This window comes from Harpegnathos saltator, unplaced genomic scaffold (genome assembly GCF_003227715.2).
Source record: "Harpegnathos saltator strain DR-91 unplaced genomic scaffold, Hsal_v8.6 scaffold86, whole genome shotgun sequence".
In the NCBI taxonomy this organism is placed as follows: Eukaryota; Metazoa; Arthropoda; class Insecta; order Hymenoptera; family Formicidae; genus Harpegnathos; species Harpegnathos saltator.
Genome location: NW_020230713.1, coordinates 1,292,995 through 1,319,501, shown reverse-complemented (window position 1 = coordinate 1,319,501; position 26,507 = coordinate 1,292,995). Strand labels below are relative to the sequence as shown.

The 26,507-nt window shown below is 53.9% G+C and overlaps 1 protein-coding gene across 3 annotated transcripts in view; it reads left to right on the top strand.

Annotated features, from left to right (window-relative positions):
* The window catches only part of Pdk1 (Phosphoinositide-dependent kinase 1), a 366,917-nt gene that overhangs the window by 111,284 nt on the left and 229,126 nt on the right, over positions 1 to 26,507 (top strand). For all 3 annotated transcript variants that reach the window (XM_025307411.1, XM_025307410.1, XM_025307413.1), the window contains exon 2: positions 857 to 895. In XM_025307411.1, the coding sequence (XP_025163196.1) occupies positions 857 to 895 (39 nt within the window). The remainder of the gene's footprint in view (positions 1 to 856; positions 896 to 26,507) is intronic.

Here is a 26,507-nt window from a genome sequence, read left to right as displayed (position 1 = left end):
GAACGATGGAACTCCCGAGGTCGGTTCGCTGAGTTTCTGGGATCGCTGCCACCGCCGTCGCCGCCGCTGCCGGGAACCACCGTTCGCGCATACGAAATCACCACGTGCTCGTAGATAACACGCCGCGCTGGCGAAGTTCATTAGCACCGCCACGCGCCAACGGCCACGGCCGTTGCACGCTGACGCCGACCGAGGCATAGTCGGGCCAAGTAAAAAGGGATTTATCGGAGGTTGGCAGGACGACGGGAGAGAGAGAGAGAGAGAGAGAGAGAGAGAGAAAGCGAGAGAGAGAGAGAGAGAGAGAGAGAGAGAGAGAGAGAGAGAGAGAGTCGAATGCGAGAAGAAATTCTTCCTTCGTTGTGTGCGCGCGCGCGTCGTCAAATTCCGTCTGTAAGGAATTTCGCGGACGCGTGAATGCCCCGCTCTCTCGCTTTGTGTCCGTCGTCTTGCCACAGTAAAAAAGAAACGACCTCGCTCGTGCGAGGTGTCGAATCCAATTCCCCGGGTTCGTCGACCGCGTTTTTGCGCGTTGTCGCGCGCTCGATTCCAAGCGTAGATTCAAGCGCGGCTCTCCGAGTGGCGCGCGTTCGCTTCGCTTGCTCGCCCAGCAATCGCGGACGGAACGGAATCGCGATCTCGTCTCTTTTACGTATTAATCTCTCTTTCTCTTTCCCACGATCTGTCTTTCTCTCTCTCTCTTTCTCTCTCTCCCTCTCTCTCTCTCTCTCTCTATCTCTGTCTATTTTTATATATCCTGTCTATTTTTCTCCTCTCTCAATCTACCACATTCTCCTAGAATAACAGCAATTAGACGTCTTTAGAATTCAATATTACCCTGCTCAACTTTTGTTTTCAGATCGAGCAATGCAGCGCGGCCAGCAGTTCTTCCGTTAAGGTGAGTACCAGAGCAGCTCAATGAGATCGGCATATGTTAAAATTCGGGGATGATTTCCCCACAAGGCCGAGATAATCTCGCCGTCCGCGCGCTCCGAGTGCCGTGACGCCGGCACTCCGTTTAAATACGCCCGAAATTAATCAGTCTCGGGGCGTAATATTCACCGATAAAATATCGCGCCGTTCCAATAATCCATTCCACGTTCGATGACCGCGGCGAGAGCGGCGCGTTTGAAACGATATCTCCTCGGCTTCGAGAACACACCGTCTCTTTTTACGATAATAACATTTCCTCCCCCCTCCCCCCTTCTATCCAACTCCCTCCCTCCCTCCCTCAATCTCTCCGCTTCTCTCTCCGTTCCGCGATACCGTTCGTTGTCGCTTTACGTTAAATATATTCTACGATGCGCTCGCGTATCGTTTTCGAGCGCCGTTCGGGAAATGCAATCGTGCGCACGCGAGAGCGCCAACGTATCGGCGGCGAAAGTAGGCCATTCCTTAAGAGCGCTGCTCTTCTCCGTGGCGGGGTTAGCAGGGAACGACGGGAGGAGGGGGAGGGGGGTGGTGCTCGCCAAAGGACGCGGTGAAAGAGAAGCTCATACAGTCGTACGAGCTCAGGGTACTTCTCTGAAGAAGGGGCCACTCCGAGAGACCGAGTGATGCTCTCGAGTCTCTCCTACCTGTTAGAAAATGTCCGCGAGCTATACACGCGCTTGTTTTCGCTTTACTGGCTCCGCTAATTGGCTAAAAATACTAACCGCGTTTGAGACCGCCCGCAACATTACTACCGTTCGCCGGTGTGTTTCGTTTTCCGGCGGTCTTCATTTTGTAACGGCGGCGATATTATCCGAAGAGCACGTTTACCGTAAATATTTAGAGAACGGGATCTTTCTCTCTTACTTTTCCCCGTTGTCTCTCTCTCTCTCTCTCTCTCTCTCTCTCTCTCTCTTCCGCCGTCCGAGTATATAGATTCTACGTGCAGTTCTTTCGCTGCCGCTAAAACGCGCGAGGAAACGACCGCATCTGCAATTTTTATACAATCGCACAACGTTCGATTATAATGTTTTCACAATTTAGACACGCGCGAAACTCCAGACCAGACCAAGATCGACCTATGATGCGCTTCGGAATAGCCGTATAATGCGCGTATGGTGTTATTTTTATCATCTCCGTGTGATTCTCTCGCCGATGATAGAGACGCAGGTATCTCGATCTCTCGAAGGCTGTTTCCGCGGCGTATCGAGGTTCCCGTCAGGCCTTGAATTACTATACAGCCGCAACATCCCTATTTTCTACCTCTCCCGCGAGCCCATACTCACCTCTGCCTGCCTGCCTGCCTGCCTGCCTGCCTGCCTGCCTGGCTGGCTGGCTGGCTGGCTGCGTCTCTCCGACGTAAAGTATGACGCGCGGAGTAATTTTAATTACGCGATGCAGCGACCCTGAATTGTTGCTACCGGGGAGCCTCAGACATATTGGACTAATTCACGTCATTCAGGCGACACTTATTAAACCCGGGAATGCCGTCGGCCTTAGTCCTGGCAGAATGCGGGATGGAGACGCGCAGAAGAGAGGACGAAGGACGTGGCGGCGCCGCTCGGTACGCGACGAACGTCGCGCCGGTCACGGCGCGAATTCCCTTCTTTCCGCGAGAATCGAGAATTCGAGGATCATCCTCGTCCGCGGTCGTTGAGGACTTTCCGACGTACAGTTATATCCTGTGTAACGATGTCGTCGGCTGTATCTCCCATCGAAGTAGGAGAAAAGTTCGCGATTAATCTGAAATTAAATTAATTCCGCGTTTCGTCGCGAGAAACAAGATCTCTCGTGAAAATTGATGCTTACGCTTCTGAATGAATGCTTTACGTCGTTTATGATTGAGAATACTTTAGTTTTGACAGCAACTTATGACGCAAAGTAAAGAAAATTATATGTAAAAGAGAAAAAATATATTGCGAGGATTTAAAAGTCGTAGAAAAGATATGGATACTTATTTGCTCCGATAGTATTCTTTAGTGGGACAACCATATGAGAACCACTGTGTGATCGGTTTGTAAATTTTTAACAACATTAGCGTCAAAACTTTGTAATATTAAAAAATTTGCCAACCATGGAATCGACTCCGAGAGACTCCCATGGTCTTTGCAGTGGTAAGAAGATTAATTCAAATGGCAAAAAGCAAGCGCGACACGGACCCATACGCGACGTGATATGCAAGGGGAGGGGGGGGGAGAGGGGAGATATACCTACCGTCGAAATTTGGGACGCGACGCTGCGCGACGCGGTGCAATTACGAGCACACTTTCCTCCGTTCCCCCACGGAGAACGATTCTCCCCCCGAACTTATTAAGCACTCTAGAGGAAACGCGTTCGAATTAACTGTTTACCTCCTCGGCGGCGGAAAGGCCGGGGAAAAAAGCCGGCCGCGTATTCCGGTACGATTTCACACAGCGGTAATTAGAGCCACGCACGCCGAGCATTAAAAAGTCATCGTCGAAAAAAGGCGACGAGCTGCGGCGGGCAGGCATGCAAGCAGGCAGGCAGGCAGGCAGGCAGGCAGGCAGGCAGGCAGGCAGGCAGGCAGGCAGGCAGGCAAGGGAGAAGGGAGGAGCAAGGAGGAGGCAGACACAAGACAAGAAGAGAAATTCTGTAATAATCGGCCTGCTGTGTTGCTGCTGCTGTTGCTGTTGCGGGCTTCGGTAACGAAGGCGAAACAAAACGTTGCACGATATAATCGGCGAATAATAATCGGCCGCGGCACCGTTATCGGATGAGCATAACGAGCGCTATCGTTAGGTTTTAATGAGCGCTAGCCCTAAATTAATATAACGACCCGCGCGCACCGTGACGACGGCCCCGCCGTAGGGCCCCGTGACGCGATACGGTAACCATGCCGTGACGATTTCGAACGACACACGTGTAAGGCGCAGGGGAGAAAGAGGACGCTCCTTCATCGTAGACTGATCAATGTCCGCGACGCGATCGCCACGGTTTCAGCGGTAAATTATTAATTAATTACCAAACAGCCAAGAGAACGACTCGTTCAGTCAATGACATGTTTCTTATGCTTGTCGCTCGACGATCGCTTGAAACGCGATCCGTCTTTGAGCTTGAGAGCGCGCAGCCTTTGCTAGGCGTTTCGTAGCTTGTTTCGTTTCCAAAATTTATGAATGGAGAGAAAAATGGAGAAAGAGAGTAGGAGAGAAGAAGGAAAAGACGCGGTATCGGTGTTCGTTATAACAGTGCGCCTCTCGATTAAAATTATCAGCCGATAATTAGTGATTAATTAAAAGAGTGTCTCTTAAGCGAAGCTTTTGTCGTGGCAACGACGACAGGAAGAGGGGGGAGGGAGGGAGACAGATGTTGCGAATCGGTTGCCAATTGGTCGTAATTAGCGACGGGTACTTGATTCTCGATGTTATCACCGATCTCACGATCGTTATAAGTTTTGACAGGTTAATCGCGCGCCGCGTGTAAATAAAGTAAAAGGAAAAGAACGAACGAGAGAAAAAGAGTGGAGAGAACGAGAGAATGAGAGAAGTAAAGGAGAAAAAGGGGTAATTGGATACCCGCGGAGGAAGCGAGCTCTCTCACTCTCCCGTTTCGTGTGTCGCTCCTTCCTCGGAAGATTCATTAGTTAATAGTGTCGTATACGCGTAGCGGCGCGTTGTGTGACGCACACGTGGCATCATCTCGTCGCGCCCTCCCCCTCCTCCCTCTCGCACTACACTTCCGTCGCGAGAACGCGTTTCACCGCGTTCCTGTAAATAATAGTCGTGGCTACGGAGGCAATCTTACGGCTTTTCTTCGACGACTTGAAGTACGCCATTTATTATCAAAAATCGCGAGACGCGCGCAAACCGAAATCATTTTGTTATTCTGTTGTTAACAATCGATCCATCTTCTTTTTTCTTCAAAAAGATATTAAACCTATCTCTTCTCTGAAGGAAAGGTAGACACATTTTGTAGAAAATCATTAGAAGGACATATCTCCTATCAGAATTATTAAATATATATGAAAAACACGAGATCTTTTCTTCCTTTTCTAAAGGAAGGAGAGCAGAGGGAAAATGCGGTCGTTATGATTATTATCATACCAGAATCGGCCGCGATGTCAACGTCTCGGTAATCACGGAGGCTCCGTCGCGTTGATCGGATGACCGCGCGAGTGCCGTAACGTCGACAGAAAGGGATCGACTTCACGCTCTCGCGTCCGCAACGGCGGCCGGCGGCCGGCGGCCGGCGACGGACCTCAGGGATATTTTCCGCGGCAACGCCGCGTAACATGGTAGCCGAGGAAGTATAATGCGCGGTTTGATGCGCGGCGCGGCACGCAAAGTCCGCGCGCGCTAACACCAGCCTTCGTGCGTCGTTTCCGGCGGGAGGGCGCGTCGACTTCCCCTCTTCTTGGATACGGAGCTGTTTTGTAGTGTGTATGCTCGATCTTGTTCTCCCGCGGCTTCCTGTGTGTAAGCGTACAGTACTCGGACCGCCGAGGTGTACCTTCCGAGCGTCGTCGCGCTACGCTGCATCGCCCTTCGTCGTCGTTGGCGGAGAAGGAGGGGGACGAGGAGGAGGATGTTTCCGGTATCGCAACGCGACAACAATCCCGCGGCGCGAGGCGTTCGCGCCTTCGATGTTCGCCGATGCGGCCGCGATGAATCTCTCTTTCCCGTGATATTAATTATAAGCGTACACGTAAGTCGTGCGGTGCGCAAGAGCCCGAAGTACACGCGTCGCGATAAAAGAAGACATATACACGTACGTCGGTCTTGGCCTTCGTGCGTACCTCCGTAATTGATTATCGAGTACGACTCGCGCAATTATCCTTGCAGCCTTGATGTGTCGAAGCGCGCGCGAACGAGAGCCCGATTGTCTCGGATTCCGGCGCATCACGGCATCACTCGGACTCGCGGAGCTCCCGTTTGCCGCTTGCTTGTTGCGTAGTTGTAGGATACATTTAATGCATCGACTCGCGGGACGCGTGCGAATTGCGCGTGATACCATTCGGTCGGGCGATTATCGTCGCGCACGCGCACGCGCGCGCCTGATTAGATTGAATATTCCGCAGGAATTTTCAGCGGAGACTGATCAGCCGTCGCCGCATCGTCGGGGAATCGCGGCGAAACCGCGAGGTCGAGACGAACAACGAAGCGTGCGAGTTGTCGCCCTGACTGGTACAATTTAACGGCGACTTCTCGTGACTCGTAATTTCCGAAACGAGCGCGACGTACTTGTTCCCATCGACCAAACCGTATTCAAATGTTCCCATTACCTCCGCCCGGGGCGCGTGGCGATCGAAACCAAGCAGCGTGTGACGGGCAGGGGAGAAGGGATCGTTGGAATTAATTATAAATTAGGAGGAAAAGAGCCCGATCGCGTCCCGCGCCGCGCCACGTCACGGCACACTTTCCCAGCGCGAGCAGTCCGTGTATATAATTTACGAAAGACTCGTGGCATTCACCGACTGGTCGTTGCGACCAGTACAAAGCGCCCCGGTGCGCAATTGCGCGTTCTAATGCGTCATGATGCATAATAATGCATCATAATGCGTCATGGTGCGCCATAATGGCATGAAAATGATTCCCCGATACGGCCAGGGCTTTTCTTTATTTCCCGTCGACTGATAAACGCGACACCCCGCCGCCGCCGCCGCCGCCGCCGCCGCCGCCGCTAAGTAATCGCATTTGTGTTGGCGGACCCGCGCGCCGCTAATTATCGATGAACCGTGCGATCGACGGGCGCAGTCCGCCGCCCGTCGAGAGAGCGACGCGCCGCGCGGGAAACGCGTTTTCGGGTAAGGGAGAGACAGAGAGAGACAGAGAGACAGAGAGAGAGAGAGAGAGAGAGAGAGAGAGAGAGGGGGGAGAGGGACGGGGGAGCAAGAAGAAGGCAAAAAAGGCGGAGATATAAAAATTGTCAACGGACAATTCGGAGCGCCAATTTTCGATAGGCTTCGCACGAAACGCACGCACCGCGGTATTTAACGCGCTTACACGCGGATGGCCGGCGGCTTTGTGAGCGTACTTTGCCGTCGACGCGACATCAACTCGTAATTCCCCGGAGCGGAGTCAATTTTCGCGGAGATCCATTCAGGCGAACCGTGTTCTGTGCTCACGTGTGCGAAATGCATTTTAAACGTTCACGAGCGCATCGCGTCACGCTGCGTCGCGCGTTGCGATTTATATAGTTGCCGCGTGGCAATATCCTCCCCGCGCGCGCGCACGTACACGATACCACAAAATTACGCGCGCGCGCGCACACACACATACATCGCTCTTCCCGTATGTCACGGACCTGACGTTGGTGGCGCGAGGTTTAGTGAGATACCAGACGCATATCGCGTATATAATATGTATATATATATATATATATTCACGTACACACGTGATGGTACGTACTGCAGACTGGCCTAGCCTAGCTTAGTCTAGCTCACCTATCTATCCACGCCCTCCCCCGCGTCTCCTATATGTCGTGGCATCGCGCGCATACTTCGTTACTGTACGAAAATTCATAGCACAGTACAACCACCACCACCACCACCACCACCACCACCACCGTCGCTACTACCAGCATCATGTTAGTATAGTCCTCTTAAGTACTGATCCAGTCTGTCAATCCTCCATTTCTCCTCTCCCCGCCGCCCCTAAACCTCCATTCTCCGAGCGAGGAAGCGAGCTATTCACTCGCTCTCGCGAGTATCCATACTGTAAAGAAGATCCTTCTGGTACAGTATTACGAGGTCCCGTGGCGTCTAATATTTCCCCGAGACGACGACGGCCGCCGGGTTTATTAACTCGCGTCCGGAAGCGCGCCGGAGGAAGCTGGTTACACACGCGACCTCGACGACTTTGACCATGAAACGGGCAATGATTACGCTAATCGCGGAACGCCGTCGTGCTTCCCATGGGAATCGTTCTCCTCGCTACGTGGTCCCTGATGTGTGTGTGTGTGTGTGTGTGTACGTGCGTGTTTTTATGTACGCGCGCACGTTGCGACTGGGTGCTGTGAGTGTGTGCCTCGCGTGACGTCATCGGTCACAGTGCCTTCTAGTCGATGGTCACGAGGACATGCCGACGGCGGATCGTGCACGATCTCTACGAGCCGCTAGACGATTAAGATTTTAATTACACGTTGACGATTGGCGTAAGAGCGTAAGAACAACATACACACACACACATGTAAATACACGCATACGTGTATCACGCAACGTGCCGCGATGCGCGGACACGCGCGCGGCTGTCGCACGTGCGCGTCGTAAATATCGAGCAAATTCCTCGAGCGTGTTTAACACGCGTGCTGCGATACGTCCTCCCGGATAGATGCAATCGCTCGTTCTCACCGTGTCTTTCTCACTCTCTCTCTCTCTCTCTCTCTCTCTCTCTCTCTCTCTCTCTCTCTCTCTCTCTCTCTCTCTCTCTCTCTCTCTAGCTGACCATCTCCCGCGCGCGCGCGCTCTCGATGAAATTACATCGTCGTCGCGATGCGAACGAACAAACGAACAAAAGAACGAACGAACGAAGAAAGAGGGAGATGGGGGGGGGGAGTATCGGGCGGAGAAAACGGGGGACGATCTCTCTCGCGTTTACGATAAGCGAGCGCGACAACAGCACGGCGTATCGCCGTCGCCGTTGTCCTCGTCCCCGTCGCCGTCATGCGACTCTTATTTTCGTAATTCGCGTACTGGCACGTCGCGTCGTGTAAATTGGATTGGCAGTGGCTCCCGTCGTAGACGTGCCGTGTTGTTGTCGGTTCTATTAATATGCCAGCGGCGTATGCTATAAATTCTATTCCAACCCACCCCCGGTATACCCCGAGCAGCCTTGAGAGACAAGGACAATCGATCCTACCACCCTCCACGTGGACGAAACACGAGCGAGCGCCTGTCTATGTATATCGGCTTGTGTCGGCGGAAAAACGCGAGTTACGTACGTGTGCCCGCGCCGCGCCGCGAATTACCGTGTGCACAACTCACTTTTTAAAATATTTACCCGCCGACCGCACGCTGGGAAAACCAATCGACTGTACTCCCGGCTGCCCGTTCGCGCTCTCTTTCTCTCCCGCCGACAAATTAATTCGGCTCTTTGCCGGAGGCTTCATCGAAAATCGCCCGTGCGCTGTTTAGCGGTGGTGTACCACCTGTCGAAATTAATCGCACCACTCGCCGGCCTCGGTCGACTACTCCCCCCGCGATCCGCGCGAAAACGCGCGGTGAAACGAGTCGTCACGCCGCACCGGCCGACGTTTGTCGCGCTCGTTTCGTGTGCGACGACGACTCGACGTACTCGTCCTCTCGGCGTGGCGGACAGAGAAAAGCGAAACTGATCGACCGCGTAATCAACGCTTCCCGCCGGCGAAGCCGTCGATCCAGGTCGTAATACGAGCGCATCGACATACCGATTTTATAACCAGCGGTATTCAGCGCTTATTACGCCATAGCAGATAATCTCGTTTTCCCGGGAACGCGACGCGGCATTCCGCCCCGTCGTCGCCGGGATCGACGCTGCTCGCCGATAGATACGCGAATATTTCCACGACCTGGTTCGACGTGGCGAGGCGACGGCGGCGGCGGCGGCGGCGGCGACGGCGACGGCGACGGCGACGGCGACGGCTCGCTTCTGTCACCGCCTTGCCTTTGACCGGGCCCATTAGCATCGACAAGTTCCAATTGCACGACGTCAATCCGCCAAGCGCGTTGACGTCACCGTGCCGCCGCTCCTTCAGCGTGCATCCGCGCAACGTGTATTTACGCTTTCACATACGTGGCCGCGCGACACGCGCGTCTACACGCATTACGCGCAAAACTCCTGGCAAAACACGGCTATTTATAGCGGCCGTATTGGCGCGTCCCATTGGCGTAAGCGTGCTCTTCAATTAGCGGGAATGCATCCCGCCGTCCCCGTCAAAGCGACAGCCCGCCGTCGCTTGACCCGGCCGCGCGCGCGCGCGCGCGCGCACGCGCGCTCGCGAGCGTCCGGCGCGAATTGGTTATAGCCCCGCGTACATATTTTTCCGAGCGCTCCGAAACGCCCGAGCGAGCGGGCGCGTTTTGCGCGACTGATTAAATCTACATTCCATTATCGAGCCTCGGACGTTCGCGAAATTGCGCGTTCGACGGGAAATCGAAAGCTGACGCGACAAGCTTACGATAGGCGGAGAACTTTGCGATATTATTCGAAAGAAATTAAGCGACGAATTGCAAAGCAAAAAAAAAGAAAACAAGTAAGACTGCAGTACATAACTGTATTCACGACAGTCAATTAGAGAGGATGATCCGGTGAGTTAGAGGATTTGCGTGCGCGGGCGCACGAGAGAGAGAGAGAGAGAGAGAGAGAGAGAGAGAGAGAGAGAGAGAGAGAGAGAAGTTGTGATCCTTGCTTTATCCTTGCCGGCTCGTCGATAAATCGTCCGACGCGTTGTAGCGGCGATTCCAGAAAGGCAGCAACGTTGTTGCGATCGTCATAATTAACAGCCGACGTTTAATACTCGTTCGAGCGTGTATAATTAACGGCTTTAATTAACGAACAAACTTGTCTATTCGCATGCGAGGCTACCGCGTATGGAAATGCACGCGGGCGCACTCGAACCTGCGCGAAATTATTGGCAAGTTATTAGGAAATTATTGGTAAATGATCATAGGCGCGTAATTGAAGTAACGGGGATTTCGGACCCGTCCGCGAAGGAGTAAGCGCTCGGCCACGTCGGTGTTTCCGACGTCTTTTCTCGAGGTACTTATTTGTAACTTGCGTACTTGCGTTACCGGATACATTCGCTCGTGCCGTTCCCGTTGGATAAGCCACCGCCGCCGCGCCGCCTCTGTATCGATATCGAAATGTCGACTTCCTCTTAGCCGCTGTAACTTTCGCGCGACGGGTGCGTTCATGCGAGAGCGAGCCTATCGGCGAACAGAGAAACGATATTACGAACGAGCGCCGGTATCAAAGATCAGAAAGACGTCCCACAGCACGCCTCGCTAATTTCAGCTGAAACGCGAACGAGCGCTTCCCTGCACCGTGCACATTGTATCGCGGACTCGTGAATATCGATCGATGAACTTTCGAACGCAAGGATGCTCGTAAACAATCAGCCCGAGATCGTGACGCAAGATGAATCGCTCCGCGATCGCCGGCTCTATTAAGTGCAAATTTATTCGGCCATCGAGAGAGGCTCCTTTCCATACCGGAGGATGATTTATATGCCTAGCACGCGGCGCGGCACCTTAATGCGAAGGAAATTATTATTATAAATAGAGTCTAATTCTCCTTCTCGGACAGTAAGTTTGATTAGTAAGTTTGATTAGTAAGTTTGATTAGAGAGAAAAAAAAATAACGGGAGAGGTACGAGAAGCCAGGGAGAGAGCAAGAGAGAGAGAGAGAGAGAGAGAGAGAGAGAGAGAGAGGAAGGGGGGGATAAGGAAGGGAAGAAACGGGTGAAAGGAGGAGAAAGCACGCCCATTAAAACGCGATTACACATTGTCTATATTTTTATCGCGCATAAACAAGTGGCTTGCGCGACGCGCGTCATGCAGACGTACACGACTCATTGTTATCTAGGTATGGAGATGCGCGCAACAATGGGCCGGATATCTCAGTGCATCGCGAGTCGCAGATGCACTAATATCCCCCTGTTGGCGAATCATCGCGAACGAGATGCGGAACCGACCGCAACCGAATGAGAGATCGCGCTCCAGATTCGCCGACGGACCCGACCTGACCCGTCCCGTCGTCGGCGTCGTCCTCGTTGTTATCCGACGCCGTGATTCGGCTAGAAAATTCCGGCGTACTACGCTCGGCACGATTTATTCGACGATCACGCGCTACTGGACCGAGAAAGAGCGGAGAGGAGAGGGGCGAAGGGGGAAACGAGTCACGAGGCAAATCATTGTCACTTACAGGCCGAAGAGAGACCTCCGTCCCTTCTCCGCCACGGAGGATGTTGTTATGTTTCTCGTGATTTCATCATTAGGACGCCACTCAAACACTCAATTCATTATAGCTCGCGGACTCCGTTCGGCTCGATATATTGTCGCGTCTCGACGTCGGTGATGACGACGGCGGCGGCGGCGGCGGCGGCGGCGCTTAGCTCTGCCTAGCACGTCCTGGTACTAGCACTATCTGCCTGTAGCCGCTATCTATTCTGCTCTCTGGCGCCATAACACACCCCCCCGAATCAGAATTCAATTCGATGATAACCGAAAGCTCGAGGAAAGTGAGACCGAAACGAGCCGGAATTCGGAGCTTTGCTTCTTCACGCATTCGAGTCTCGTCCATTTAATCGCTCGTCTCTTCTTGGGCCTCCCACGAAAGAAGCCTTGATTCTGAGCTAGGAACGACGATTCTCCCCTTACGCATCACCTGTCCGTCGCTTATTGTCGCTTATTATCGCTTACTTATTACGAACAAAGTGATGCAGATATCTGAACTCTTGCCTCACTTGTATCCGAGCAATTGTATCGAGGCAATTCGTTTCATTGCCAAACTCGCTCTTCAAATTGTACAGAAAATATTTAATGAAGTACTTTGAACATGGAGAGAGAGATCAATTAATGGTTCCCCAAGTGATTAAAACGAAACGTGTCGTGACGATTCGCCACTTCGCCGCTTCGTGTTTCATCTCCGAAGCGGTGACTGGCCGGCTCGCTCGTTTAGTATTTTTCTGGAATTCGCAGCCGCGCGTTTATGCATTCGCCGCAAACCGAGGCCGAAACTCGTGCAGCGACCACGAGATCGCGGGCCTCTGCGACGAGCGGTATTCCTTCATCGGAGTTTGATGATCGGTTGCATCGGATCTCGTGGTCCCGAACGATCCCAAACGAGCCGCGCTAATCGCGCGCGCACCTCCGCTCGCTCGAGAACCTATGCGCGCATCTGCATAAGAAATGCAAGGGGCGGGCGGGGGGGTAAAAATGCCGACGGTCGAGGAAGAGTGAGCGGGGGAGGCGAGAGAGAGAGAGAGAGAGAGAGAGAGAGAGCGCGAACTGCCGTAATTAACGAACAAAGTCGAAGTCACGTCAACGCCGGCATCGTGACCGGAAAACTTCGGCGCTGCAATTTTCAGACGATATGTATGGAAGCCGTGATAACGCCCGCCCGATTTACTCGGTCCGGTAATTTATTTGTTATGGCGGGATTAACCTTCTCTTTTATACTCCCCCTCCCTTTCTCTACTCTTTAGACCGTCGGATTTATCCGGGTCGACGTGGCAAGGTGACGGGACCGTGGAGGACGATGGCGGAAGAGCGGCGGGGTGGAAGGGGTGACCGCGAAAAATAAATGACTTCGCGTGTTCGTCGAGAGATAGGTGGCCTCTCTTCCTCAAGGAAGAGCGGTATCGTCCTCTTCCTCCTCCTCCTCTTCTCCCTCCTTCCCTCCCTCCCTCCCTCCCTCTCTCTCTCTCTCCCCCGCTTTCTCTCTTTCCCTCTTCCTTCCTCTTTTTTTCTCGCGTGCCGTTAGATTTATGTCGACGCTTCGCCCTTTCGGTCCTCCGCTGATAAATATACGCAGAGCCTTTATCGCGAGTACCGTGCGAGCGAGCGAGCGAGAGAGAGAGAGAGAGAGAGAGAGAGAGAGAGAGAGGAGGGAAGAAGAGAGACAGAAGTAGACGGAGAGTAAGGGTGAAAGAGACCGAGAAAACGCACGACAAGTGCGTACATATTAACGATGCGTGACTTCCGTGACACGCGGTAAATGCAAATTCGAGGGAGCGATCCGTGAAAACGGTACCACGTGGCGCTGAATGACAAAGAAACGGCCGGCGGAGCGCTGCGGGGTACCGAATGGCATGAATATTATGCTGATTGTCCGTCAGTCCGCCCCGGCGCGGCGCGGCGCGACAAAATGCGCGGCGGGCCGCGTGCGTTCCGCTCGTTATCGAACGGTCTTTATCGTAAATCCCGCCGCAATTAGCGTTGAGCGCGCTGATTCCCGCTTCGTTTGCGTGCACGCTGCGCCGGCCGCCGCGACAATTAGTCAAATCGCCGGGCGACGCTTCGCGAGCGCGACGACCTCGCCGCGAGCCGCGTGCCGCCGGCTCGGATTACCTTTTCGCGAGTGCGAGAGCGCGACCGAGTAACGAGATCCGCTCGCCGTCGATTTTCCCGACCAGGACGCACGCAGTAGTAGGGCTTCTCGCGGCACGAGCGAGAGAGGAGAGAGCGACGACGTCGAACGTCGGCTTGGCGCCGTGCAGCACCACCACAGCTGCGGCGGCGGTCGTTATTGGGCCACTCGCTCGGGGTAATAACGACCGCGTCGTGGCGCCGAGAGTCGCGTCGATTTCGCACTCACGACCGGGCCGCTGCTTGTGTAGCAGCGCGCGCGCGCGCGCGGCGAACGAATAATTCTCCAATCATCGGTAGTTAATTATCCTATCTCATTCGTCGCCGTAACCGCAGAGCGCGCGAGGGCGATGCGCGGAACGAGGAGAGACTCTCTCGACTCGAGAATTTGCGCTGCTATACGCCTCGCTGTGTATCCTCGAGATTCTTTCTCGAGTAAAAACTCCTTTCGAAGGCGACAGCGCGAAGCGACGCTTCGAACCCGAAACTAAGGAATTCTCCATTCTGAAGTCCGATTACCGAGTTGAGTGAATATTTTCCTGCGTGATCGAAGGATAGATATAAGTCGCACGCACATCGGCGGTGGTGCCGACGGTGGAGTCGACAGGAACGCGCCAACTGGACGCGATATTCGAACCGCGACGGCGAAACGAACGCGACGGTCGAATGCGTGCCGCCTTGCGGCACGACGGAAAGAACGCCGGATCGAGGAAGAGGAGGAAGGAGGCGGAGATCGAGGAGGAAGGAAAGCGATGAGAATAGCACTTAAATCGTTTTACGGACGTCGACGGTACTATTTCCATCGCGTCGCGGCACGAGCCGGCGCGGGGCCGGGACGACACACGCCGCGCGACATGAGGACGCGGGCGGGAGGATGCGAGGGGGCGAAACGGGACGTGGGTTTTGTCGCGATCGCGCCTTTTACGCCTTGCGGTGAGAGGCGGAGGGCCATGGGGACGACGACGACGACGACGACGACGACGACGACGACGACGACGGTGGCGGGCCGCACCGCGAAGTGCTTTCGCGTCGGGGTGATGGCGGCAGGGTGGCGGCTTGCGAGTAGTGGGATGGGAGATTAATGAGGTTGTGTCGCCGACGTGGAAACCAGACACCTACGGTCCTGTTTCCATTTCACCGCCGGATACATACGAGTACCGTGCTCGCCGGACTGGCCGCGCGTGGGTAGACGACGCACGACAAATATCTCGTAATCACACGTGGCAATTAAGAGACCGGGAAAAGTGTGTGTCTGTCGAGGCCGGGCCGATCGACGAGCATTATACCGGACGGGGGTCATTTTTCCCTTCTCCTTCTCTCCCATCTCTCTCTCTCTCTCTCTCCCTCTCTCTCTCTATCTCGTTCTTTGTCACTCGAGACGCCTCTCTCGAGAGAAAGAGGAGAAAGAGGAGAACAAAACGGGGCGAGCCGGTAACGATCGCGATTCCCGCGGTATTTTCTATTTTTATGAGACTCTCTCCTCGTCTCGCGTCGATGATGTTCCCCTCGTATTAATATTTCGTGCCCCATGCCGCATCGTGTCTCTCTCATCGCGATAGCTCATCGCCAAGATTCTAACGCGCGCGATAATCGTCGCGTATTATTCACGTTCCGTCCGCGTCAGGAGCATTTCGTGCAGAGCAATAGCGCGTTAATCGGCGATTTTATTTCACGCTTGGGGCTTCGGGCGCAAAGTTCGAGGGGACTCGTCCGTCTCTTCGGCGCGCTTTCGCGCGTCCGCGGCCTCGGCGCGCTCGGATGCTGCGAACGGACGCCGATATACGGGCGGCGGATAATCTCCGAAATTTACGAGTGTCGCGAAGACTAAGCCGCGCGCGCTATAAATTTCATCGGGACGCCTCGTCCGAACGGGATTGCCGTCGGTTTTGCGATACTCGTTGCGTGCCTGCGCCGTGAGCAAAACATTTAATTGGTATTTGTTTGGTCCAACGGAAATGTCACATTGCGAAACGGTGCCTCGTGAAAGTGCAAAACGCTCTCGTCGGGCTTAAGCTCGTGACGCACGTACATATACCGGGTGTCTGGTTTAAGTCCGCTTGTGGAAGCAGGTCAAGGTGTAAGTCGGCTATCACCGCGGCGGCTTCTTGCATAAGAGGTCCGGCTTCGCATTCGCGTCGCGGCGGATTAGTGCAGCAGGAGAGAGCGTTATTGCGCGCCCGAGATAACGCGTTATCTTCCAAGTCGCGTCCTCGTCCAGTTCCGCCGATTTTCTCGGGCTATCCGGCACGCGAGAGTCTCACTATATCGGCGCTCCTCGTCGTCCCGTTACTTCCCGATGCAACGGGACTTACTTTTTCACCGAATCGCATTTCTTCGCGCGCGCCTCGACTGTCGCATCGATTTTCACCGATTGCGCGAGAGCTTAACCGAGATGTTCGAATTGTCGGGGGACGCGGTAAAAAGATGTCACTCGAAACGCAGACGTCCTCCGGCTCGTTTCATTGGCCTCCCATAGGCTGTTCGATTAATTATTTTAAATTCGCTAATTACGCTTGAAAAAAATAATGAGACATCATTGCGTGGAATTGCCGCGATGTCTCGTTGGAGCATCGGCAATCCGAATATGCCGCGCAGTCGCGGTGAAATCCTCCCGCCGAGAGGAAAGTGGATCCCGAAAAATTTAAGCGATGCAATCGCCTCGTCCAAATTTGACCCTGCAATCGCGACGTGAGCGACTTGTTGTACGGCTTGTCGCCGCTGTCTGTCCCATGACGAGTGCTCATAACGGTACATCGAGATGCAATCGTCGCGTCCGCGCTCGCCGATGGCGAGCGCGTAATTGCGGCGTTTCGTTAGCACGCGCGGTGCGTCGCGGTGCGCGGCAAGGAATTTCAAATTCCGTCGTGGCGCGCGTCGACGCGCGCGGAGTGCCATCGCGAGGGCAAAAAACAGGAACGATAATTGAAACAATGCGATCGCGGCGAACACCTCGATGCAGGTACGTGCTCACGCACACACACACACACACACACACATATAGAGACACAGATACACAATGTAGCTCGGCGAGAAGGTAACAGGGACAGGCTATTGTCGCTCGTCTCGTCTCGTCTCGTCGTGCCGACGAGCAGGCGACGACGGTGACGGTCGTGCGTACGTGCGCCGCGCTCTTACGAGAGAGCGGACTCTCTCGTTGCGTCGCCCGTGAAAGAAACCCGATTTAATGGAAATTGAAGCAGTCGGACCGTTGAAATTCGCCGTGCGTAATATCGCCGAGGCGCCGCGCGACGCGGTACAGCACGCCGGCGCGACAACGACGACGACGACGACGACGACGACGACGACGACGACGACGACGACGACGACGACGACGGCGACGGTGAAACACGGAGAGTGACATGAATGGAACGAACACGACCGAGAGTGCTACGGGGAACGTTTATGATGATGATGATGATGATAATGACGACGACGACCAGAACGAAGACGATACAGCGACGATGACAATGACGACGATGATGACGATAAGAAACTCGATAAAAAGTGGAGTAATAACATCGTTATTAATTTGTTATTAATAATTAATAATTGATAATATTGTTATTAATTCTCGCGAAACGAGACACTAGTCGACGATGCAACTCGCTTTATAGCGATTTCAGATTTGCATCGAGTTGCAGCTGTCGGCAGCGAGCTGAAGTTTGAATTTCGCGTCGCACCGGCAAACGGATACTCCATGTGCCACGTTTGAGTGCACGTTGAATAAATAATATTTCTATGTCGTTTCGACTGTTTATATATTTTGTCTCTTCTTTGTCTTCTTTTTCTCAAGGTCGGCGCGCACTCTGTAATCGCGGCTCAGCGGTCGTTTCGCACAATCGTCATCGTTACGCTTATCGTCGTCGTTCAATGCCTTCCGTGACGCACGGAAAACCGATATGCGGAAAATTGTTGCAATTATCGCCGTTGCGTTTGCGGTAAGAAGGAGAAGAGAAAGAAAAAGAGAGCGGAGGGCGAGGAGGGGGGGGTAGAGGGGGAGGAGAAGTATACTAAAAACACGCGAGATATCAATCCCGTGCAGATGTTTAATCATATCTCAGCGCGGATATACGCCATATGACAGCGTCGTGACGTAAATTACATTAGGAATTGTGTATCAGGTCCGGCGTGCGCGCGTATCGCTCTCTCGCGGCGCGCTCTCTCGTTACCGCTGGCAAATGCCTCCGTAAAAATAGGCCTTTGCGTCACGGTGATCTGACACGGCGACGTTAACGCGCGCACCGCGATCGAGAAACTTTCCGGGGCCCGCGTCACGTCGAAATCGTTTCGGCTTCCCGATCAACCGGTCGGTCGGCCGGCCGGCCGGTCGACCGATCGACCGATCGGTTCGCTCGGTTTCTCGCAGCGTATCGCGCGCATACAAATGCCCGGCGGTTAGCGAAACGATGCAGCCAAGAATAGGAGCGGCGCAATGTCGTTCCGAGAAAAATACAGCTACCACGTAGGCGGCGTTCTCTTGAGCGCGATACGCGCAGGATGTACAAATTCGTACAACTTCCGCTCGTGCATCCTCCTCCTCCTCCTCTTCCCCCTTCTGCTGTTCTTCGTCTTCTTCTTTTTCTTCTCCCCCACGTCGGCGTCGCGTTTCTCCTCTCCTCGTTGCACCAGCTCCGTCGTTTCGCATGCAGATGACCGCGCACGGCACTCGGGCACGCGAGCGCATTCGTAGCTCGCAATGCGCACTCATGCACTCATACACATACACATACGCGCGTGTGCGTGCGTTCATGGGACATGGGGCACGGCCGATGCAACCAATCCATATGCATTTTAATGTCGGAAACTTTAACGACTTACATAATGAAGTAATCTGTTTCCTCTCTTCCCCCGAGTGCGTGCGCGCGCGCGCGCGCGCGCGAACTCGTGTACGACGGAATTAGAAAGTGTACGTATGCGTACGTGCCGATGGCATCCGCGATATCAGACAGCGTGGGCACAATGCGCGTAACGCATAGCTGAACGCGCGTAACGCGCGTCTTGGTCGCTCGGCTCGGCCGCGATCCGGCCGATCCGGCGAAGGAGCGCGCGATCCGCGATGTAAAGCCTGCTCCTCTTCCGAAGTCCTTCCGGCGCGCAGGTCGTTTCAAACGGGACGTTCCCGCGCGGATTTGTTCCGTTCCGTTCCATTCCGTTCCGTTCCGTTCCGTTCCGTTCCGGCGGCCGGATCTCGCCGCCGTGAAATCGGGAATTCAGATGTATGACTTTCGTCACACTCGCTGCGCTTGAGTCTGATCTCGCGACGCTTCGAGAAGCCGACGGACAAGCAATTGTTTCATTAGCTCGGGTCGGCCCAACATCGTCCGGCCGCGGCCAGCTCGGAGCTTTCGCGCCGGTAAATCTCACGTGCGAAAACGGATCGGTCGTGCGCGCGTATTAATTGTTGCTCGCACGAGCTCGCGCGCGCTTAATCGCGAATGCGTATACACGGACTTCCGGTTTCCGCCGATGAAAGGAAGAAGAACGGATGGGGGAGGAGTAAGACGACGGGGGAGAGGGCGAAAGAGGGACAGAGGATGGAGAGAGGAGGTGGAATCAAATGTCTCGCTCTCATACTGGAACGGAAGTCGCACCGCTTCGACAAGTTCGGGACCGTCCGCGTTGAACGCGATTCCTGTGCGATTCTTACGCGGCACTTCCGGTTTCCGGCTCGTTAGACAGTCCGGGACCGTTCACCTCGCATTCCATTCGTCATACTCCACGTCTTTTCTTAGGGTTTTCTGCCTCCCCCCTCTCTCTCTCTCTCTCTCTCTCTCTCTCTCTTTCTCCTGGTCTCTTCTGTTTCCCCTTTTTCTCCCCTCGGCTGAACGCAGCGCGCGACACGATTCGAGCGCAGCGGCATTTTGGCCAGCCGACGAGGTCGTGAAACATACGGTCGATTTTTCTTTTCGCTTCCCGGCCAAAGTCGATACGGTTCCACAGTTGACTGGATAACAATCCTTAATTTATATATCTACGCGAGAGATTACCGACCTTCCCGCTGATATTCTAATTTCGGACGTAACCGATACGCGCGCAACACGTGACACGGCTCACTTTATAAATTACACGCGATCTAAATTTGCACGCGAATGCGCTCCGCCGCGACGGGAAAACCGACCGACTCCGCCACACGGTTCTAATAATAAAAACGCTCCTCTATTCTACTCTATTTCCGCGCGCGGACCTGCGACTTTTAGCAGCGGAGTGTGTAGAAATGAACCTATATATAGATTTCGAGGGAATCGCGCGAATACAACAACGGTGCGTTCGCGCGACTCGTCGACGATGTTTCTTGCAGTTAAACATCCGCGATAAAGGCAGTCGCTTCTTTTTCTTTTTCTTTTCTTTTTTCAATAGCGCTTACGCTGACGGAACGTGTAACGATTGCCCCGCGAGATTTTACGAGGCGCATGAGCAAAAAACTCTTTTTGCTCTTGGCACGGTTTTTGCTGCCGTAATGATATTCCGAAGGTCTGCGGTGCCGCCAAGCTAGACGTTTATCTTGTCCACGATGTTGAATATATCGGCAGACTAAACAAATAAAACATCGTCGTCGACCTATCTCTCTCGTCGTCGTCCGATATAGCGAAGGTTGCTGCCACCATTGCCGTCGTCGTCGCCGCCGCCGCTGCTGCTGCGCCATTCGTGTGACGCTCGTTGATTTAGGCTGTGTACTTCGTAATAAAAGTGTCCGCGGTGTAAAAACACGTTTCGTGTTATAAGAGAGTGTTCTGAACGTCTGCCATGCAACACCGTATCGTTGTGTTTTGCGTTGGCCGCGCCACGGATATCGGTGCGCACCGCACTGCACTGATAAGAAGCGCTACTTCCAAGTCCCTTGCTTCTCCGCGCGCGAGCGCTACGGCATGCAGATTAAAGCCGCGCATTACAATGCGACATCGTGAAACACCTTCGCGAAAGTGGCCGCCGTGGGAGCAAACATCGCGCCGGCTTTTTACGTAATGACTAATGTTGCCGGAAACACGTATTTTTAGAGTATAAGGAAACTATCCAAGGTCTCTGACGCTCGTCAAGACGGGCGTATGAATATTAACGCTGCTAGATAGGAGAATCAATCAATTTTAACAATGCGCGCGTCGTTAAAGACCGCGAGTCGTTGAGACCGCGAACGGTAAACCTTCGCGCTAATAACGCGCGCAATCAAAGAAGAAAAAATGAAAGAAGACGGTCGGGAAGAGAAAATCGGTGAGAGAGAGAGAGAGAGAGAGAGAGAAGGAAAGAGAGAAAAAGAACGAAAGAGGGAGGAGATGGTCTGTATTTGTTCTTCCTTCGCTTGAAATACGCTGGTGCGATTGTTATTCATTGCTCGCCGTCCGAATTTTCTTCAAGTGCGCGTTATCGCCGGGTGAAATTCCTTGTGTCCGTCCCGCTTCGCTTCAAGGGAGCGGGTTTAATTTTTTAGTGTCACCCGCGGTCGACCTCCGATCTCTCTCGGTGCGTCGACAGGAACTCCTTGTCACGCGAGGAAAATCATTTTTCGTTTCGTCATGAGGGATTGAACGCTACGCGTACCCGACGTTGGCGATCCATTATCGCCGCTCTATGCTCGTGTATAAATATATTTATGCGCGTGTATGTGTGTACGTGTGTATACGTAACATGTCGCGCGCGCGCGCAACTCACACATGCGCACTTTCTGCAAATTTCCTCGGGAATTTGGAATTCGCGCGTTGTCCCGCGCACGGCGAAAGTTCCCCTCCGGGCGATCGCTCATCGCGGGTGTTTAATTTCACAGGAATCGAATATTTTTCGTTTCTTACGCCGCCGTCCTGCGCACGAAGAAAATTTCTCCCTGACCGCTCGCACGCTCGCTCGTTCTCTTCGCCTAATGTATGCGTGTACTTAATTTTTTACGCGAGTCTCTCGCCGCGACTCTCGACAGACGAGAGAAAAAGATAGAGAGAAAAAGATGAGAGAGAGAGAGAGAGAGAGAATAACTTGGAACGGATCCTCCCTGGGAAAATCCCGCTAACTATTAAGTGAAATGTTAATCCCCGAAGCGCGGGCGCGCGAATCGAATGTCGCAAGAGTGCGCGCGAGGAAGTTTTTACGTTCCGCAACCGGCATGAAAGTTTCAGAGACCGAGGAGGACAAAGAGAAAGAGTGAGAAAGAGAACGCGTGCGCCGCGCCGGCGAGCCGTGCGAGCGCGTATAGGTATAGGAATGTTGAAAAATATTTACGCTGCGGCTCGTCCTGCCGTGACCGGCGGACTTTCCATGCCTCTGAATGGCCATTGTCCCTAAGAACGAAAGCCGTGTAAACGAAGAACGCGCGTTGCTCTTTCGCACCGTGTAAACACGCGCCAGGCGACCTGGAACAGCCTTGGGCCGGAGGAAGGAAGAGCCATTTGTTAGTGCTTAGCTAACGAGGAGAGGAGCTCCTGTGTGTGCGAACAACTTGCCTCTGATACTCACCACTCGGTCGTCTTCGCGCCGACGAGATAGATAGATTAGATAGATAGGATAGATAGCGGGGCGAGAGAGGGGGGGGGAGAGAGAGAGAGAGAGAGAGAGAGAGACAGAGCACGAACACGGGATTTAGTTTAATCTCCTTTGTCGGAGTGCAAGGAGCCGGCAACGCATCTAATTGTTGTTATTATACTCGAACAATTTTGCCCCGGCCGACATTCGTTACGGTAACGCCGCGTCATTCGCGGTTATTGCGACTAGCGTTTGATGTTTCGAAACGTTATATCTCCGGCATTTCGCGATCTGATCCGTACCGTGTACGTTAAACTACTCAGAGGATAATGACGCGCGTTGCGTCTCGTCTCGAGTCAGGTCGTCTCGAAAGCGCTCGTTTCTCGCGACCGGAATTTCTCGCGCCGCGGCTGAACCGTTAAACCGAATGAATACTCTAAATCCTCGTACGCAATTATCGCGTATAAATTTCCGTTGCTAAGACGTCGGACATTTTATACGGTTCTGTCCTGCGTGAACGCGCGCACGTGCGCGCGATCATGTCGGACGTAATCTCTTCCTCCCTTCGAGTGAGAAGTCGCGTGCGCGATTGACGGGAATTGATATTAATAGCGGGATTATTTCGACGCGAGAGAAGATTCATGGTGCATCGATTCAAGAATTTCCGAAGAAAGAAAGAAGAGCCACGAATTCCCGCTAATACCGCGACCCGTCGAGTCGGGACTTGCCAGCGGCGCGCGGTTTACTCTCGTTGGCGTTGCAGCTGCCAAGTCGAAGCCGTCCGAAGTACAAATGAGCTACAGCTCGTCCGATGCGTCTTGAAAAGCGGCCATCTATCAAAAACATCATCCGGGGCACGAAACAAGATCGTACGAAACGCGCCCGACGATCGGATCTCTCCTTTGATCGTCCCGATCCTCGCTCGCTCGCTCGTGCTCTCCTCGGATTTTGACAAATTTCCTCACTTCCCGCTTAACCTCGAGGAAAACCTCAAGGTTCCGCGAGGCGACGCTATCTCCGGGAATAAAACGTGACCGTTCGCCGATCGTCCTCGGGTATCGCAGTCTCGGATCGGGATTTCTTTTCGAATCCTCCTCGACTTATCGACGTCCATCTCCATTCGCTCTCTCGGCCAAACGTCTGGAAACTCGGGTTGCATTGTGGTCTATCTCCATTCAATGGAACACGCAATACGGCACCCTCTTCCCCCTCTTCCTCTCTCTCTTTCTCTCTCTCTCTCTCTCTCTCTCTCTCTCTCTCTCTCTCTTTCTCTCTCTCTTTCTCTCTCTCTCGTCTCTCGCGGCCACTACTCTCGGAATGGAAAACGGTGCGCGACGAGATAGGGGATGTTTCCCCGCGACAACGCGTGCCGGACGTTTCCCCGCCGAATGGAAACCTCCGCCACGAGCATTGTACAATGTCGAGCTGCACTTTTACACGGACACTCGTGCACCCCGAATTGACCGATATGCTCATGAAATCATAAAACTCGTACGTCTCGCCGCTCAGGATCGGCCACTTCTAATAATAATGGCGCGGTACTCAGGGTCTTAGTTTATCTCTGAAGATCCTGTGAGAGCCAATTCATGGGTTACGTGGCGTTTCAAGGTGAAATTAAGAAACGATCCCAAGATCCAAGCACGAGCAGAGCTTACGGAAGCCTCGCGGAAATCTTCTTCTCATCTTTCTTTTTTGCCGTACGAGAGAGAGAGAGAGAGAGAGAGAGAGAGAGAGAGAGAGAGATTCCGCACGAGAATTCGCATCCACGTGCAACCGTGCGAAACCCGGTCAGGCCGCGTCGACGACGTATCGCCTCGACGGCAGCGTCGTTCTTGCGTCGGCGTCGTCGACTCCGCGGCCGCAGCCTCTGTATACGCGGATCATCGGCCTATCGGCATCCATCTTGTCCTAAAGCTGAGAGATCCTCCGATTCTCGAGGAAATAATGGGCCATTCGCCGTGATGCAGCCCGGCTTGGAGCCCGGTCGGCAGCTTCCTCCCTCCTCCCCTCCGCCCCAGACTCTGTATCAGCGTCCCGCGATTTCGATCTGAATTGAATCGACGAATCCACGCCGCTGACTGCCACCCTCGGACCGGGATCACGAAGAGCGCTTCTCTCTCTCTCTCTCTCTCTCTCTCTCTCTTTCTTTTTTCCTTCCCTCTTTCTCAGCCCCCGCTTCTTATTTCGCCCATCTGAAAACATCCCCCATCCACCGAGACACGCGCGTCCTGGACACGGTGCCTGGACATTAATGGAAAGAGCCCGGGCCGTAGCGGTAATCCAACGGGAAAGGGCCTATCCATCTAGCGGCAGTGCCGGACCGTGGAAACTCGAATCCCTCGGAGAGTTACACTACGCCCTATGCTACGCGCTAACTCCCGCGCGCTTCGTCCTTATCCCGGCCGGCCGGGGGGATCTCGTCTGCCTTACACCGGCGAGACGACGGGACCCGGCCGGTGGAAATAGGATACAATGAGGAGCAACGACGCACAATTCCGCGGGAATTCGCGCGAGGGTAGCGTCGCGCGTTTCCCTTTATTAGAAATATGTCCTACGTGTATTAGCCACGTGCGGCGATTTTACGGCGATGTTACCTCGCGGAAGTCGCTCCTCCATTCTCGCGATTTGGCCGCGGCGAGGAAAGAACGCAGGTTTCATCGCAGGTGATATATCTCATCTCTGAAACGAGGCGTGCAAATCTCAACGTCCACATCTCTGAATACCCCGGCGGATTCATCGGAAGGTGTAACACGTCTCCCTAGCACATCCCGGGAATACTCGAGACTCCTTTATCGGGTTGGTCCAAAAGTTCGATCGCGACTTCCACCGGTGTTCTTCGGCCACGAAGGAAGATACGAACAATGCAAGAAGAAGCGTTGATGAAGAGCGTCATCGATAACGACCGTCTGGTAAAATGCAAGTAAGTCAGTTTCGGTCGAATCTATCGGAATTCTTCGCCGAACAAAGTGTCGAAGCAAACTTTCCGACTGAGCTCCAACGAATAGCCGGTCCTCTGAAAAATATCAAACGCTCTTCGACAACGAGTGTCGAGCATCGGAGCGCATATAGATACGCGGAAAGAACACGTCTCGCCTCGAGTGCGTCTCCGTGTTACGTCGATGCGCTCGTCGAACGGGCTACAACGCGCGCTGTCCTTTCCCGCCGGCCGGCCAGAGTGCAATCTCCCTGTAACTCCTGCTTGTACACCCTCTCGCCGATACATCCCCTTCGGGGGGAGGGGGGGGAGGCCGGCATTCGGCTACCATCGTAACGAGCTTTGATCTCGCGCGCGCGGCGGTCCTCCCGCCCTCCGCGTAGCGACTGCTAGACCCGCCTGTATAGCCGCGACATCGGTAAATGCGCAAACAGCGCCGGATGAAGTGGAGCAACGTAAACTCCGCGGTCGCGGCCAAGAACGGCTCCGCTCTCGAGCTCTCTCGTGTTCTCGCCTGCGCGCGAAGACCCGCCGGCGACCGGATGTGCGGGTCGACCAAGTGCGGCGCTCCTGGCACGCGCGCGCGACGTGGGGGTGCACGAGGTCGTCGAGTGATCGCATTCGGTATCGCGGTAGGCGCGAGTCGGTACGCGCCGCCGATGAATTCGAAGACGACTGTCGAGAACGCGCGCGCGCAAACATTTGCTTTATTCTATGCTTTAATTGTCTCGCAATCGTGTGACGGCGATATTCCTCGGTCGGCGCGATATATCGTTTGACGAGTGTTTCGGTGACGTTGGCGCCTCTTGGAGTCATAAGCTCATTAAAAATCAGACACAGCGGGACCCTTGAAAGTCATTTCGCGATCGGAGAATATTCTAGCGCAGGCTGAACACTGCGGACAGTTAAGGCGGTCTTATGAATGCGCTATAAAAATCATATCCCGAGCTTTGACGTTTAATCCGTTAAGAGCCCTTTAATCGCCGTCGGCCGGCCCGACCATCTAACGCCGAGAGCTAAAGGCTTGAGCTCTCTTTAAGGGCGTACTTACCGAACAAGTTTCGCTCCGCCTTTCTCTTTTTCTCTCTATCTCTCCCTCTCTCTCTCTCTCTCTCTCTCTCTCTCTCTCTCTCTCTCTCTCTCTCTCTCTCTCTCTCTCTCTCCATCTCTCTCGAATCCCTA